This window comes from Fringilla coelebs (genome assembly GCF_963513975.1).
Source record: "Fringilla coelebs genome assembly, chromosome: 13".
NCBI classification, from domain to species: domain Eukaryota; kingdom Metazoa; phylum Chordata; class Aves; order Passeriformes; family Fringillidae; genus Fringilla; species Fringilla coelebs.
The window spans coordinates 3352538-3369505 of record NC_140039.1 but is presented as its reverse complement, the minus strand read 5'-3'; the positions used below and the strand labels follow the sequence as shown (position 1 = coordinate 3369505).

The 16968-nt window shown below is 43.5% G+C and overlaps 1 protein-coding gene across 1 annotated transcript; it reads right to left on the bottom strand.

Annotated features, from left to right (window-relative positions):
• Positions 1-159: 159 nt before the first annotated feature.
• Positions 160-14957, bottom strand: RAB43 (RAB43, member RAS oncogene family). The gene is made up of 3 exons (XM_084214393.1): positions 14587-14957; positions 6271-6454; positions 160-5413 (listed from the first exon to the last, which is right to left on the bottom strand). Exons 1-3 carry the CDS (start codon positions 14794-14796, stop codon positions 5160-5162), a joined length of 648 nt encoding a protein of 215 aa, XP_084070519.1. The 5' UTR covers positions 14797-14957; the 3' UTR covers positions 160-5159.
• Positions 14958-16968: the final 2011 nt, after the last annotated feature.

Here is a 16968-nt window from a genome sequence, read left to right as displayed (position 1 = left end):
GCACCATTTGTTTAATTAAGAGTACATCAGGTCATATCTTGTGTAAAAGTAGACCATACATCACTGTAGGACAGAATACAGAATTTCTTAAAATTGATTTAGTTTCTGATCATATACCACGACAAGGTACATGCATGAAATAACAACAAAAGGTATTAATTGCCAAATGTTTGCTTTAATTAAACCTTTTTTAATGATACACGGTACAATGTATCCACTACTTTGCTAAAATTCACAACAAAAGCAGGTTTCATGTTTAAAAATACTTCTCATAATAAATTCATAAATAGATGAAGGTAAAGTATAAAAAATTACCGTAGTATGCAAGCTTGCTCCCTTGTCTCCTCAAATTCCAAATCATTTAGTCAGTATTGAGATAAGAAAGTTTAAAAGCAAAACAGTTACTGATGATTAGAAATGTACAGCCTGCATCTCTCGAAGAAACCTTGAAAAGCAACAGATTTGTCCTAGAAAATGCAGAACCATTTTAACACTGTTATCACCCAAACCCCTCAAATAATTTTGGAATGCAGTGAATGAATTCAATATGAATTAGAGATTTTTTTCCTTCCCCCCCAGAGGTGTGTGTGAGCCAGACTGGCTGGGATGCTCCCTTCTCTGGAGTTGTGGGGTTTTTACCTGGCAGATCTCAGCGAGTGAGGCACAGGAGAGGGAAAATCTGGCTGACAGCACAGAGCACATCTGCCTATCAGAAATCTGAAACAGAAATCTTTAAAAACAGTTACAAAGAACTAAATTCACCTTCTGCTCAGTACCAGCCTGTATCTGTTTTCTGTCTGGCAGGCAGGACAGGGTCTGGTGTTCCCCACTGGCTCCCCCTGCTTTGGGAATGGTTTTTGTGTCTCGCATCATTCCAACACAACTCTGTGGGGAATCCCTGACACTGCCCCACCAAACCCAATCAGCAAAGTTATTCTCCTCATCAATATTATCACTCTCCTAAGAAAGCATTTATTTTGTCAAGTATCAAACTACTTTTCACGCTTTATTTATTTAATATCATTTATAAAGGGAAAAAAATCTTACTTATGCACAGCATTGAACTAGAAAATGAACATGAAAAATGCAGAATAATCAAGATGCTCTGCCTTTCACATTAATGATTTTTTTTTTCTCTGATAATTATTTCCCTTTAGTGCAAAACCACTTCCCCACAAGTTTTGTGCTTTATTTGCAATGGTACCGAGATGCTTTTGAAGACATTGGCAGGCATCTGCCTGCAGCTTTCTGTCCGGGTAAATTCAGCTCCTGGCTCACTTTTAAAAAATGTCTTCAAGTTTTCAGGACAAGTTTGCATGCCATGTCTAAAGGACAATCTCCCAAACCCTTGTTTTCACATGTGACAGCCCAGGCACCCAAAAGGAGCAAGAGCTCCACTTTTGGTGAAGCTCTTGGAAATCTATCAGTATTAGCTAACAGGAGAGCTATGAGTGGTTTCAGCTGGGCTTCATTTGGATTGTTCCCCCTGAAAAACCTGCTTGCCAGTACAGTGAGAGTAAGAAAATCATCAGGACTTCTGTTCTTAAGTATTCTCATTTTTCTCAGGTTTTGTTTTGCAAAGCAAACATCAGCAGGTTTCTGGGCTGACATTTGGCTTTATATTTACCTAATTATAAATATTTGTACAAGCTCCATCCACGATGATGGACTGGATGAGAAACTGGAGATAAAATTAGCTTCAAATCAATACAAAGGGTAACAAAGGCTCCTGGGAACCACATTCTGCTGATGATTTCATTTCAGTATCTGCCTCTGCATTCCACTCCCAAGCTCTACAAGGCAGAGATCAATGTCCCCTCCTGGGCTTTTGTAATATTTTTGCACACTTTGGTACTGCCAAAAAGAAATGATAAATACTAATGCAAATACATGATCAGCCAAGGGGATCTGCTTAAAAGCAATTACTGCACCATAGCTTTGTTAATGTTCAACTGGCACTAAACAGATTTCTTGGCAAATGTTTATGCTGTAAACTCTGAACAAGCACTACTGAATTATTCACTTGATGCACATCAGTGCCCATTTATACCCTGAGAGGGGAAACTCAGGTTTTTACCCATAAATCTCAGGTTTATTGCTCCTCACTCTCTCCACCCAGGTAGCCTTTTGGTTTCAATAGGATGAATGGAGTTAAACCAACCTAATTCCCAAAACCTGAATTCCATAGCTGTGTGTGAGTCCCAGGTTTGATACAGCCTTCAGCAGGGCACTGAAAAGCTCCACATTTTCTGTTTATTTCTGGTCAAGGAGCTCCCAGCCTAGTGGGCAGTGAACAAAGGAAGGGTTTGGTAATGAAAATAAACTTTAACTACTGACAGCCCAAGCACCACCAGCTGCGAAACTAAACAATCAACCAAGGCTTCAGATTTCTTCTGAAAAAACCAAAAAAAACAAAAAAAAGCCCCAAAAACCACCAAGTTTTCTCCTATTCCTTTTGTTCAGTTAGGAGGGCATGCAAACTTGTACTTGTTACAACACAGAAGAGCCAAGAGTTAAAGGACAAAGCTGATTTAAAGCCATGGTTTTAGTTTTCTGCAGGAAACTGAAAAGTAACTGAATTGGTGCCTTCATTTAAAGTACAGCAAACAAATCACTGCTGCTGTATTGAACATTTCCTGACTGAACCAGACTGACCTGCAGACAGAGCCTCACCCTTCAAGCCTAGTTTAAGAGCTAAATCCAGGCAAGTTGTAATGAAAAGTGTAGTGCCTGGTCTAATTCTACTTATTCCCTAAACAAACCTCAAAATGAAGAAAATGGATCAATAATTCCTCAGTTCATCTACTGTAAAAACACAATCAATCACTGGCTGCACTGGAAGCAGGATTTATGTTCATTTTGCTTCTTGTTCCAGTTTTAAGATGAGTTGCTATGTAAACTATGGATTTCAGTCTGAGAAATAGCAATACTGCTCTTAAATGCAAATGGGTTTTTCTCAGCAGTCAGAAATTTGGCACTAATGCTGCAGGAAGTGGGGGCTGAGCTCATCTGGGGGTCCCTGCTCCAGCAGAACTGCAGGACCACGACCTACAGGTACAAAGTGTAATGGGAAAGTCAAATGCCTGCAAATATTCTGTGCCTGAAGGACCTCACCAGCAGGAAAAGCAGCCACCAGCAGGTTTAGCCTGGACTGCCTTCACAGCTCTCCTGAGAGCAGAACACAGGGAATACACCAGCAGCTCCAGGGTTTGGAAAATTCCCATTTTCATTCCCATTCCCAATTTCAAATTCCCAACTGTCTAACTGGGCATTTATTGCCTACTGTCTTTGGAAGTAGGAATATCCTGGAAAACCATCCAAAACCACTACCAAGTGCTGCAGCTCAGCCTGCCCTGCTGCAGAAAATACCAGAATTGTGAAAACTATACTAGTTGAAAAATTTCATTCTCTCAACTATAAAATTTGAAAACTAACCCCTTAGGTAGAGGCAAACAGGCTACAAAGCACACATTACTCCTCAGTTATTTACCCCACAGTTTCAAAAAACAGGAAGAGCAGAGAATGATTCAACATTTGCTTCAGGAAGATTAATAGGATTAAAATTGGTATCCATTAGCCCTTTCCTAAATCTTCCTAATTTTCATGACACTGGATATGTTGGATGACTGAACTGGTGCAGCCCTCACAGCAAAACAATTCAAGTCCTTTTTGACCTGGATTTTTCAAAGAGACAAGACATTCCCTTCAAATGGTGCTTCTTGAAAGTGACTCCTTCCAATTATCAGGATTGCAAAATTCCCTTGCCATACCTGAACACCTCTGCTTTATCTGCAGAGTTTAAAATATTGCTGCTCCTGCTCTCTTTGCAAATCCACTTTTGTAAGGTGCCTGAGAGTGAAACTGCAGAGGCATCCATCAGTACTTCAGCTACACCTACAAGAGACTCTACAGAGCTGCATCTGAAAGAACTGCATCATGAAATCTATTTTACTTCATGGAGACTTTTGATCCACTGTGAAATATTTTTCCTGCTGAGTGTTTTAAAGAAATGAAAAGCAACTGGTTAACTTGTGACAGGGAGAGGGGAACATTTGGGTAAAAAGCTGGGAGGGAATCACTCAAAAAGACATTGGTCTCTCACAACCAAGAAGTTGCAATCATGCAGTTCTCAACTATTCTGAGGTCTTCTTTCCCATTATATGCCCATGCAGTATTTAAAGAGATGGTTTAAAAAACAAAACCAATAAAAAAATCAAATCCACTGATGCACTCTGGTAATGTAACACCAAGTGCCTGACCAGAATGAACCCTGTGTTTGACCATTAGGCACATGGCAAGAGATCCTGGCTACAGTCAGGTCAAGGTTTCTCCAGTTCCTGTTTCCAGTGGTGCAGGGCTTGAGTTGTGGAATGAAATGATGAGACCTGAGGGCAAAATCTCAGTGATGCTTCCACCTGGAAAGAGGAGCTATCACTGTGCAAACAACAGGCAAATGAAATGCATCTTCCCCTCTCCTCAAGGCTGCTTTAAATCACCACCCTGGTCCAGTGACAGTACTCAGGCTGGTTTTGCTTTCTGTTAAAATTTCAAAGGATAACAAAACCTGAGAGAAGCTCCCCCACCTGAGCCTGCTCCAACAGCAACTAGCAATCCCTATGCCCTAGGACAGGTGGCTGCTATTTGGTCCTGTAATCAAAATCTTGGCTATTCTGGCCCTTGAAATACCATTCTCAAAGACACTGACACTTCACTGCTGCAGTGCTGAGCATTTGAAGAGATACTGTCAAGATTGCCTATTCCAAAAGTGACCTCCTTTGCCACCAGTCCCATGCTAAATGCTCAGACCTTTGGGACTGCATCAGTCTCTTCCCCAGCCAAATGTCTTCCCACCCCAAAATACCGAGTCCAAAGTAATTTCCTCCATTTTTTGTAACTTGTATGAAGGTTACAGAAAATAAAACCGTGGGGACAAACGTTGAGTAAGTTTTTCAGAGGGTTTGACTTTTAGGACCACCTCTCCAAAGTCTCTTTTTAAAAATAAGACACCAAAGCAAACAGGATTGTGTCTAACTTCTACAAAATTGCTGGTTTCACAGGAGGAGGAGGAGGAGGAGGAGAATATGGCTACCATGCTACTCAGCATTAGGGTGAAGCACCATCTAAATTCCAGTAAAGTTAGGGATATCAGCTAGCTCTTATCAGCAACCACACCCCCAGCCTTCCACAACGTCTTTGCTGTCAAGCTTGATGCTGTCAGTGCTCTTCTCACTGAACATGGGCCCTCCATGCCTCATCATCAGCTCTGTGGCCATCTTCACAAAGGCCTCCTCCACGTTGCTGGAGTCCTTTGCTGAGGTCTCTATGGCACAGATGATGTTGTCATAGTGTTCAGCCAGGCTCTGAGCTTCTTCCAGCTGAACCTCTCTAAGGTCACTTAGGTCAGACTTGTTTCCTGGAAGGAAAGGGAACAACAGAGGGATTTGTAACCGTTTGTTTGTGTCACAGGAAGTGCTTGGCAGGAGAGGCTCGGGTTGCCCGAGGAAGCTGAAGAATTTCCATTCTGTAGATTTTCAAAATGTGACTGAAAAGGCCCTGACCAACCTGACTCTGGCCTTGCTGTGAGCAGGAGCCTGGACTGGATAATCTCCCCAGCCCTTTCCAATCTGTATTTCTGTATTACCCATAAAGAACAGCAAAAGTAACTGAAGAGTGGTGTCTGTAGACCCTAACAGAAGAAGCAGTCTAGAAATTGAAGTTAAAACCATTCTGTGAAAACAGCAGCTGTCTGCTGATTTCTAGGGAAATCCAGAATGGTACTGCTCTTGTATTAGCAGCTCTACAGGCCCCAAGAGCCACATCTGAGTCTGAAATATTTGGGTTGGAAAGCAGAACTTCTAGCAAAGAACTGACAAGCTCTGATTGCCCCAAAGTCCTTCCAAAATTCCCTGTCTGCTCAAGTGGGTGTGTGCTCCAAGTCACCAAAACACATCAGCTTGCTAGGATGGAGGAAGGGAAAGGGAAAGGGAAAGGGAAAGGGAAAGGGAAAGGGAAAACGAAAGGGAAAGGGACTCCACAGCAGCTGTGCTGCAGAAATGGGAAATCCTGGACATCCCAGTTCTTCATTAAATGAGATGCAAAGGATTCAAAGCTGTCTGCTCCTTAACAGAAGTCAACCAAAGCCAAACACCTCTGCTCCAGTGAATCAGCTCTTTGGGTAAAGCCTCCAATCGGGTTATTGCACACACCTTAACTCCCAGCCAAACCCCAACCTGAGGCCATAGTGCACAAGCAGTGGCACTCCCAACTCACCAATCAGTAACTGCACGATGTTGGAGCCAGCATACTTCCTGACATCCTCGATCCAGCGAGGGATGGACAGGAAGGAGCCCCTCTTGCTGATGTCGTAGGCCAGGATGGCCCCGTTGGCGCTGCGGTAGTAACTCTGCGTGATGGTCCTGAAGCGCTCCTGGCCCGCCGTGTCCCAGATCTGCAGCTGGGGGACACAGCAGGGTTAGATGGCACACAGGGACACAGCAGGGTCACACAGTGACACCCTGAACCTCTCCTGGCCCGCCATGTCCCAGATCTGCAGCTGGGGGACACAGCAGGGTCACACACAGCACACATGTCACTGTCATATTTTATAAAAAATCCCTTGCCAGGATTTTTCTCCTGAGAAGCCTCAGGAAAGAAATGTGTAAACAATAATGATCTGATTGCCTGGAATATGGCTTGGAGGTTGCTTACCAACAGCTGCATCTTTGATTGGTTCCATGTGAATTGTTTTTAATTAATGACCAGTTTCAGTCCAGCTGTGTCGGGATTGTGGGCGGTCACAGGTTTTTATTATCATTCTTTGCTAGCCTCCTGTCTCCTCTCTCTTTCTTTAGTGTAGTTTTAGAGAATAGAATAGAATAGAATAGAATAGAATAGAATAGAATAGAATAGAATAGAATAGAATAGAATAGAATAGAATAGAATAGAATAGAATAGAATAGAATAGAATAGAATAGAATAGAATAGAATAGAATAGAATAATCAGCCTTCTAAGAAATATGGAGTCAGATTCATCTCTCACCTCATTCTGGGGACCCTCACAACACTGCAACAATTAATAACCACACACACAGGGACACACAGTGACACCCTGAACCTCTCCTGGCCTGCCATGTCCCAGATCTGCAGCTGTGGGGACACAGCAGGGTCACACACAGCACGCAGTCACACACAGTGACACACGGGGAACTCAGCACTCCTGCACAACTGACCACTGTGATGAAGCAGAAGCCAGTTATTGTTTCCATGCTGCACTCATGGATGGATTCTAACCCTGCTGCACACACTGAGTACACATTTCCACAGGTGCCTTTGCCTGTCCCCGTGCTCTGCAGGCTCCTCTCAGAAGACAGGACTGGTCACAGGCCAGGTGGCTCACAGCTCTCTGCTAGCTCTTTCTTGTGGTCTTGGGATTCAGTTTCTTAGCTTATTCTTTATTATTTTTGGTTACAGTTTATGTCCTAGTAACCTTGATGAATTCCAGAGGGTCCTGAGAAAATTCTGATAAGAACAGTTACAAGGGGGATGGCTGGGGCACACTGCAGGCTAAGTGGTTCAGATACATTGCTACAGTGACACACAGTGACACACAGCAGCTGCTCTCCTCAGCCAAAGGAGAGCACTTGATCCAAATCTCCTGTATATGCAATGCATTGTACCCCTGTGTTTATCTAGCCTTTTGTACATGATCCAAGGATGAGAACATAAGCTTGAGAACTTTGATGCACACATATATATAACTACACATATATATGTATGTAATCTTTGCTGAGAACTTGGCTGCTCAGAGTTTGTACCTGCATCACTTGGGACACTGGTTTCCTGCCAGCAAGCTCCTCCTGTGCCAGATTTTGGAACTCTCTGGTGGGGTGCCCAGCCCTTTGTCACCCTTGGCAGCAGAACAGGGTGCCAGCCTGCAGCCAAGGTCACCCGCTGTGTCACTGACACGACAGGTGGGTTTTGGCCACCACAGCATCTGTGGCTCTGCCAGTTCTGCAGGGCAGGAACAAAGGGAGCAGGATGTGGTCACATAATCTGAGAGCACTGAGGCTGCTTTAGAAGGAAATATCAGACAGTTAAAAGAATATAGATAAAAAAGTGCGTAAATGAAATGCAAGCAACCCTAGGTCTCAATAAAGTCAGTGAAGGATCTGTCAAGTCTCATCACCTGTCCTTTTCTAGGTGGTAAAACACACATTACAACTGAGCAGGAAGAAGAAATGCTTGGTTTACATACTTTTGCCTAAATCCAGCAGCATAAGAATTATGAGTTTGGTATCAGAGTTTGAGTTGCCAGTACTAGATGTTCCAGAGGAAAAAAACAAATAACTCAGAGTGGACAAACACAGTATGCTGCTCACAGGGAATTTCTTCATAAATCCCATTGTTTTATAGGTTGTCTGATGTCCTGGAACATGATGGCTTATATTCCAGGATCTTTTAATCTAAAGTAACTGTGGATGTCCTCATCCTCTGTATAAATCTCTAATCCTTTCTGAATCTTCCAAAGCTCTTGACTTCAATACAGAGTCACACTGAAATGAAAGAACTTCCTTTTATAAATTTATGTTCTGTTGCACTTTCATTTCTCTATCCTCAACTGATAAATGGGAGACCACTGCTTGTCTTTTTGTGCCATTCTTATATTCTGCATCTCCACTGAAACAGGACATAAGTAAGTACTACTGGGGTTTTGAGTCCTCCTATAGCATGGACCTTTTATTTATGGTTTCCCCTCTCTCAGAACCTCCTTATTCTGAAGTGTTGTCAACAACTTAACACAATGTGCCAGAGCTACTTTATACCAAGTAATATGGAACCATTTTTCCTTTTATTTCTTTTGCACAGTAGTGTTTTCTTTGTATTTTCTGACTCTGCTGCATTTTTGAGCAGCAAATTTCCCTTTGGAAAAGGCTGCTCTGATAAGATCTCATTTCCTGTGCTAAGCAAGCATTCAGACCCAGCTGATTTATGTACAGCAGAAAGGGAATCAATCCCAGCAAAAAGGACTTCTCAGAGCAGGGGAAGGGCTGTAATGGACTCAGAAAACCACCAAGCAGTGATTATTAATGAAACAGATAATGGTTCAGAGCAGTCAGCAGCAATTAGCAGGGAGCAGGAAACTGGGGGCAGGTTTATGGCTGATCTCTGCACTCAGGTCTCCCACCAGCCCTTTGTGTTTGTTAAATCTCAGTACCTGATTAGGTCAAGTGCTAGAAAAGGCTAATGATGATTACCCAACTCTTGGGAAGGGCCTGAGGGATTCTGTGCACACAGACAAATTGGAAACACTTGAATTAAGAAATAAAATTGTTTTAGCTTACACTTTTCCTGCGGTGTAAATAAACCTGCAGAGTGATTGAGCTAAGAACAACTCCCCATCCAGCTTGGAAGCTTAAAAACCTTGTCTGGTCACGTAGTCTGTAATTTCAATAATGTCTTTCAGCATTAAAAATACACACTATAGACACAGCAAGGAGGTGTTATGAACCAGATCACTTAATGTAAAGCAAGTTGTATTTCTAAAGGAAAAATACAGCTAATTTGCTTGACAGCATCCTTAGAAAATTCTGAGAAAAATATTTTCATGTAACATTAATCAGTCTGATACACAGTTAAAAAGATAATTTAAGTAATTACAAAAATACCAGTTCTGATCCTAAGTAAACACTATTTTCTCCAGCATGTCTACAGAGATAAATGTCACAAAATTCTACTAAAAAAGAACCATGACAACTATAAAAAAATACCAATCACAACTATAACTTTAACCTTAAAAAGTCAGTAAAAGTTTTATATATTATTTCTGTAAAACTATATTTACAAGCACATAACTCTTGATAAAAAAATAACAATTGAAAACTCTGGAAAAAAAAAAAGTAGTCTTAGTATTTCTCATTCCAAAGTCCCTCAGTTTAATTAAAAGTTAAATACCAAAGGAACTGTACTAGCCACAGGTTTTCTAAAAAATATATGCTCACTTATTCTTTTGTATTGTACAAGTGTATGATGAATGTTGTAAATGACATTATTATTATTAATTGTGAATATTAGTCATTAAGATTAATATTATTTCAATAACATTTAACTAATAAAAGTCATTATTTCAATAATTAATTACACTAATAAATAATGCTTAATTATTACTTAATAATAGTACTTAGTAACTTATTTCCTTGATTTAAGTGCTTCAGCTTTGTAAATAACATGACTGTAGCCATATCTGTCACTCAGCGACCTTTGAAAGCTGTTCCTGATTCTGTAATTACTTTGGCAACTCCTTTGGTGTAAGAAAGGCAGAAAGAAGTTGGGATTGCTGGAGAATTGTGCTGAACTCATTTGAAACTACTAATTAGAAACACCTATGAAATCAGAGATTGGTGGCAGGGGGAGCACTGCTAGGAACAAGAGGACAGAAGGAATATGGCAGAATAAAGGAGCCACCTTTCTCATTGTTTCACTAATTGTTTCACCACTGAGTGCTCATTTACTCACAAATGTTAATTGTTTCACCACTGAGTACTCATTTACTCACAAAAGCTGGTTATTTTGATCTCCTGTTAGCTTGGAATTTTTTGGACAGCCACACTCCTCATGGTGGCACATAAATGACAGCAAGAGACACCAGAAAAAATCTGGGACAAGGAGTGTTTCAACTGGATGGAAGGAGAAAAACAGAAGGTGGTAAAATTCATGGAGAGATCATTCTGGGATGTCTGCTCAGGCTAACAGAAAGCAGATTTTGATCTACAGGGACAGAGAAAGTGCTGAAGATGGTGAGTGGCAGCTTGGCCAAAGAGCACAGTAAATCACCATTCTCAAATGGGCCAATGTGGCTGTTCCTGCATTGATCAACATATTCTTTATCAAAGGTTAATGCTTAACAGATGGCCCCAAGACACAGTAAATAATTTCTCCCTCCCTTACTTCCTACATAATTTATTAAGTACTTTCCTGATTCTTGTACAGTACCACAGGAGTTCAGGTGTGCTTTTGCTTGGGGAGCAGCAAAAATAATGACTAAGTGCATCCTCCAGCTGACACCTTGCTTTACAAAAATAGAAATGTCACTTTTGCAGCAATATTCCATAAAATTTCCCAGCAGTGAAACTGGACCTAAAGACTGTGCTAAATGACTCTTAACCAACTGTGTCTGAATCCTGTCATCTCCAATGGCAAACAATAACACACATTTCTGTAGGCTGGCAAATCACAACACTTGCTCCTAAAAACATTTACTGAAACAGCCTTGCAACTTAATCCAGGCGGGTTCTGCCAAAAGCAACATCTCTGTGGCACTGTATTCCAATTTAAAGTGATACTCATAGACTGAGCAGGCAGGATAAACTGCCCCATTCAAAAGTTTCCCTACACAATTTTCAGAGAACGAGGAATCCCTCTTTTTTGGGAACACAATATTCCCATTTGCTGCAGGTTGTGTGTCAAATGAGTTGACAGAGAGCTAAATTTTCCTCTGGATATCAAAGAACATTGCTTCCAGCAGCTCTGCTTTTATCTGTGCAGCAAAGTCATTAAATCCCCAGTGAGGAGACAGGACACTTAACAAGTCACAACTCTGTACTACTGGCAATTTGGCCAGATCATGACACAAAACATATTTTGGGCCATTCTGAAAGGAATGCAGTTCACAGCCACAGCCAGTAATCTTGATAACATATGGGCTGAAAAAGCCTGCAAATGAAAAAGTGCAATGGTTCTTCTTCATTTAAAGACTTCTTCAAATAAAGAAGCATTTGTTGAAAGGAACATGTTTGCAACTGTTCTTCTTTCCTGCTACTTTCTGAAAGTTATATTGAGAGAGAAAAACTGTGGCATAGAGGAAAAAACACTTTATGTAAAACACTATGAAATGACAGCATAAAGTAGGCATTAAAGGCAATTAAATAGCTCACAGGAGGTAATTCATCAAAAGAAAAAGACTTTTGTTATTACTAACCATGATTTATGGACTTGGACTTAGGAATGTCCTTGCCTATCATTATGTAAAATGTTGGTTCCAGCATTTTATAAATATCTTTTCTTACAGTGACATAACAGTTATAAAACGTTTTTGTTCTGTTTGCCAGATTTTTTTCTATCACTCAAAGAACAAGTAATTATTTTATCAATAGGACTTTAATCACTCTGCATTAAGTGATTAACAAAACCAACTTTTAGGCACTACAGTCTGCACTCCAGGATTGAGCTAGCCAGGCAGGACGGCTTTTAGAGAAAGCAGTATGCCACAGTTTCAAACAGCATGTACCAGAACATTTCTGTAAATGCAGACAGCCTGCAGACATTTCACAAAGCTGATCTCCTTCTATATGAAGTTTAGTCAGCTCCAGCAGTGTGGGGAACTCCACGTGAGACACTTGAAAGAACACAGCTGCAAGGTGCAAGGAAAGCCTCGAGTTTCATAAATAATTTAAAAAAAATAAAAAGTTATTTGCAGCACCTTAACCTTCAGTATTCCAACAGGCATATTTTCCCTTATCCAAAAAAAACCTCCAAAAACCTCACATCAAAAGAAAGTGAGACCTAAAATTCTTGGGTTCCAAATGTTTCAGAAATGTTATGTAACTGTGACGGGAACATCTGAAGTTTGAAACAGAGAGGGGCATATTTAACATTAAATTGTTTTTTTCAATCTCAAAATAGGTGTTGTTGGGTTGCAGTACCACCCCTAGCCAGACTAAAAATGAAGTTCAGGCCACTGGGGAGGGGGGACAAGCTTTTGCAGACACTTTGTTTTGAAGGAATTTCTTAAGATGAGCCTCTGAAACATTACAAATCCAGGAACTGTCTCATTCCTGCACCATTTGCTAAATAGAAAACAATACTGTAAACAATACTGTCTTGAGTGGCATAAACCCCTAAGGGAATCAAAGCAGCAGACAATTACCTGGCCTGCTTTTGTGAGGCAAGAAGTGCAAGCAGAGTGTGTAAGGGAGCTCAAAAAAGCGAAGGAAATGCTTCTTTATTTCCTGTTTCCAAGTGCACGCTGAGCAAACCGAACCCAGGTTAGATGGGCTGCTCTGAAATCTCAATGCAACTGGAAAAGCCTGATTTAAACTTCACACACACCCCACATCTTAACTGACCAAACAAAAAAACCCCTCCAAGCAAATGCTTTCATATTCAGGCTGTGTCCCTGACCCAGCAGCTGACAAAAGTATCTGTAAGGTCAATCAGCAACACTGTTGGATTAATTTCCCCTAAAGTAATACTTAAAATATTCTTCTTCAATATCTGTATTCCTCATTTTTTTCTAAGTGGAAGTACAGAACAGCCCAAAGAAAAAGAAAGCTTCAAGACCTTGAACTTTCTACCTTGTTTTTTGTAAAACACTTAGAAATAACACCCAGGTCTTGTTACAGCCAGGCTAATCCTGGAACAGCCAGGTGTAAGCAGTGACAATATGAAAAAGCACACCTGGGAAGTTTGGCCGATTTGGGGCACTCCTGAACTCCCTGGCACAGACACATTTGTAATTTTCTAAGTGCCCAGCATTTAAACAGAGGCAGGTTTCCACCTTAAAGGAGAAGCCCCACTCCTCACTTTGCCAGCACGGGAGAGGCACCCACAGCTCAAACAGAAAACCTGAGTTTGCTCTTCAGCTCCTCAGCCAGGGAAAGGTGTGACACTGACAAGGAAATAAACACTGCTGCAGGGCATGGCTATGGAACTGCTAATCCCTCTCTTTTCCTAAAAAATGCCAGCCTTCATTTCTGTTTTATGCAACTTTCTCACCTTAATATTCTGCTCACCGAAGTTAATTTATAAGAAAAAACCGACAGAGGACTTTGACACCTACTTTGGCAAACACAGGCCAAAACTTAACCACATCACTGTATTTGTGTTACCACAAGCTTTACAATTCCATCATCTTCCTCCAGGCAGTGACTGAATTAAATGCTTTTTAGTCTAACTGGGGGTAAGGATAGCTGCAGGACCCCATTCTGGAGGGGCTGGTGAAGGGACTGACCCCAGTTGAAAGCACCTACCATAAACCCTAGATGCTTTAAACATTTTCTCCCCACTGGTCACGCCCGTGCTCAGAGGGTGAGAACAGTTGCAGGGAATCTGTGCCACTGAGAATCTGAGGATAGATCCACGGGGTACCTGTCCTGGGCTCTTTCTAACCCTAATAACCAGCTGATTTCTTCCAGCATAGCCAAAAAAAAAAAAAAAAAAAAAAAAGCAGATGTCAAATTTAGAGTTTATTGGTTCTATAAAGAAGAACCGTGAAAACGGCACTTCCTGTGACACCCTGTAAACAGTGTCTTAAGATAATAGCCTGCCTACTTTAAGAACCTTCTCTCAATGTGCCAGTTCCACATCCCTTTCTGGAAACACGGCAGTCCAGCTGAGCTTTCTTCTGCCTTGTAAACACACCAGAAAGGAGCCTGAGCAGAGAGGGGTGCAGCTGCGGCTGCCGCAGGCGGGCTCAGCCAGGGCTCTGGGCGGACCCGGCCCGGCCCGTTCCGGCCCTGGGCCCGCCCGGGTCGCTGCGGGCAGCCGGGGATCGCGGCCCGGAGCGAGCCCCGCGGGCCCAGCGCCGCTCACCTTCACCCGCTTGCCCTGGATCTCCAGGCTCTTCATGGTGAAGTCCACGCCGATGGTGCTGCCCTGGCGCTCGGAGAAGGCCCCGGTCTTGAAGCGCTGCACCAGGCAGGTCTTGCCCACGCTGGCGTCGCCGATCAGCACCAGCTTGAAGAGGAAGTCGTAGCTCTCCTCGGGGTCGGGGCCGGCGCCCAGCGCGGCCACTCCGGGCATGGCGGGGCGCGCTGCGGCCGAGGGCAGCCGGCTCTGCGCAGCGCAGCCCCCGCCGCCGGCCCCGCTCCGGGACCGCCCCTGCCCGGCCCGCCCCGCTCCGCCCGGATCCGCTCCGGGACCGCCCCTGCCCGCTCCGCCCGGCTCCGGGACCGCGCCGGGACCGCCCCGCTCCGCCCGGATCCGCTCCGGGACCGCCCCTGCCCCGCCCGCCCCGCTCCGCCCGGCACCGCCCGCGGCCGGGCTGTGACGGCGCCGTGCCGGGATCGGTCACCGAGCGGGGATCGGTCACCGAGCGGGGATCGGTCCCCGCCCCGGGCCCGGTCGCTGCCCCAGCACGCCCGTTCCGTCCCGGCCGCAGGTCGCGGCGTGTGGCGGTGCCGGCCCCCGGGCCGGGCCGGGCCGTGCGGCCCACAGGCGGGAGCGGCCCCGCGGTGCTGCCCGGCCGTCCGGCGCTGCCCGGGCGGAGGATCCGCACCTGCCGCGCGGCCGCATCCTCGCCGCAGTGGCACATTTTGTGTTGTGTTCCGCTGGTTTTGTGTGTGCCTTTTGCAGAAATAAACAGGTGCCGCGGCCGCTCGGCCTTCAGGAAGCGCGGCTGGCTTGCCTGGCTGGCTGCTCGCCCTCAGGTCTGCGCTGGGTGCGGTTTGTTCCCGCAGGCACACGCCAAGGCTCCGGGCTATGGTTTCTCATCCTTGCGAGGTCCTGTGCCGCCGAGAGACGGCTTTGGAGGTGTTTTAAGACAAATGTATCTCAGGAGTCTGGAATGACTTGTTTTATCTGCTATCTGGGTTATCTGCAAAGCAAAGTGCTCTCCTTTAGGTCATGTGGAAAGTCAAGATGCTTATCAAAATAAGATTCACTAATTAAATATATTGACAGACCACATTTTGTCATTCTGTTCTTTCTTGCAAAGATCAGCTAAATACCATCCTCATAGTTTCAGGTTATAAAACTGTGACATGAAACTCTTTTGTGGCAAAGAGTGAGAATTAAATTGTCCCGTAGGTAGTTGTGCAGGAGGAGGGCAACGTGGTTATCTCTGAGCCAGCACAGCCAACCAGGCCAGCTTGGCTTGAATTGCCTCTGAACTCAATCAATTTTTTGGGAGCCCCACAATTATTCCTTTTCAGGTCTGGATATTTTTTTTGGTGATCCATGGTTACATTCCAACCAAGAGCAGAGGTTGAGTCCTCAGTCAGGCTGGATCAGAGGCTTTCTGTTCCTGCAGCTCTGAATGAAGGAGGACACTGCATCCTTAGATATTGACCAGCCAGGACAGAAAAGGTGTTAAAGAGATAATAAGACATCACTGTGTGCATGCTTTCATGCTAATTATATTTTCAGAGCTGAGAAAAACACTTAGGTTTGTTAGGAGGAAGCATTGTTATAGATGTCAGTCTTTAATATTCATACTTCATTGTAACTTGTTATTTTAATGGAAAACTAAAGGTGCTATTTCTGTGAAGATAATTTAAAATCAGCTATCCTTGCTAGAGATCATTGCAAACATTTTTCTATTTGCTGTTATTGTTGCTGCTTGTCATCACGAGCCTTTAACTGCTTTTAAAATAAAGAACTCCTCAAACAAAACCCAGAAATTGTCACATTATATTGTTGGGCTTACGTGAGGGATCTGTGATGAGCTGTAAGTAGTAGTCTGAGTGTTAAAATATTTGGTTTTCTTTGATTAATCCCCAGACACCATTTGGGTTAACACCACTTTCATGCAAAGGTAAAACAGGAAAAACAAAATGGGTTTGAGTCAATTCCAATTTGTATCTGGCTGTATTTGAGAGTGGCTCATCAGAGAAGAGTAGAGAGTGCTACAAACGCTCTGTGGCAGTCTCTGACCAAGTACCACTCTAGCAATACCTAGAAAACAGTACCAAAACCTGGGAGAAACCCCCCAAAACTGGCCTTGGTCACAGTTTCCTGTTCTCTCTGCTCCACAGAAGTGAAATTTCACCTCCACCACACCGAGCTGCAGAGCCCTGGGTGCAGGGGAAGGCTGTTGGCAATTTCCACATGGGATTTGGGGGGTAGGGCTGGTTCAAAGCAGCTGCTGGAGACTTGAAGTTTAAAGGGAAATTAATTCAGTTCTGATCTTCTAAATCATCATCTGCAGTGATCTCAGATGAAACAGAAAAAACACAAGGGAGATCCTAAAATCTG

What these genes read in the sequence shown, in the direction of transcription:
- RAB43 (XM_084214393.1), bottom strand. Translation starts at nt 14,796, where the DNA reads ATGCCCGGAGTGGCCGCGCTGGGCGCCGGCCCCGACCCCGAGGAGAGC. An exon ending in TCCAGGGCAAGCGGGTGAAG is followed by an intron (nt 6,455 to 14,586) that starts GTGAGCGGCGCT and finishes TGTGTCCCCCAG; the next exon opens with CTGCAGATCTGGGACACGGC. An exon ending in CATCGTGCAGTTACTGATTG is followed by an intron (nt 5,414 to 6,270) that starts GTGAGTTGGGAG and finishes CTTTCCTTCCAG; the next exon opens with GAAACAAGTCTGACCTAAGT.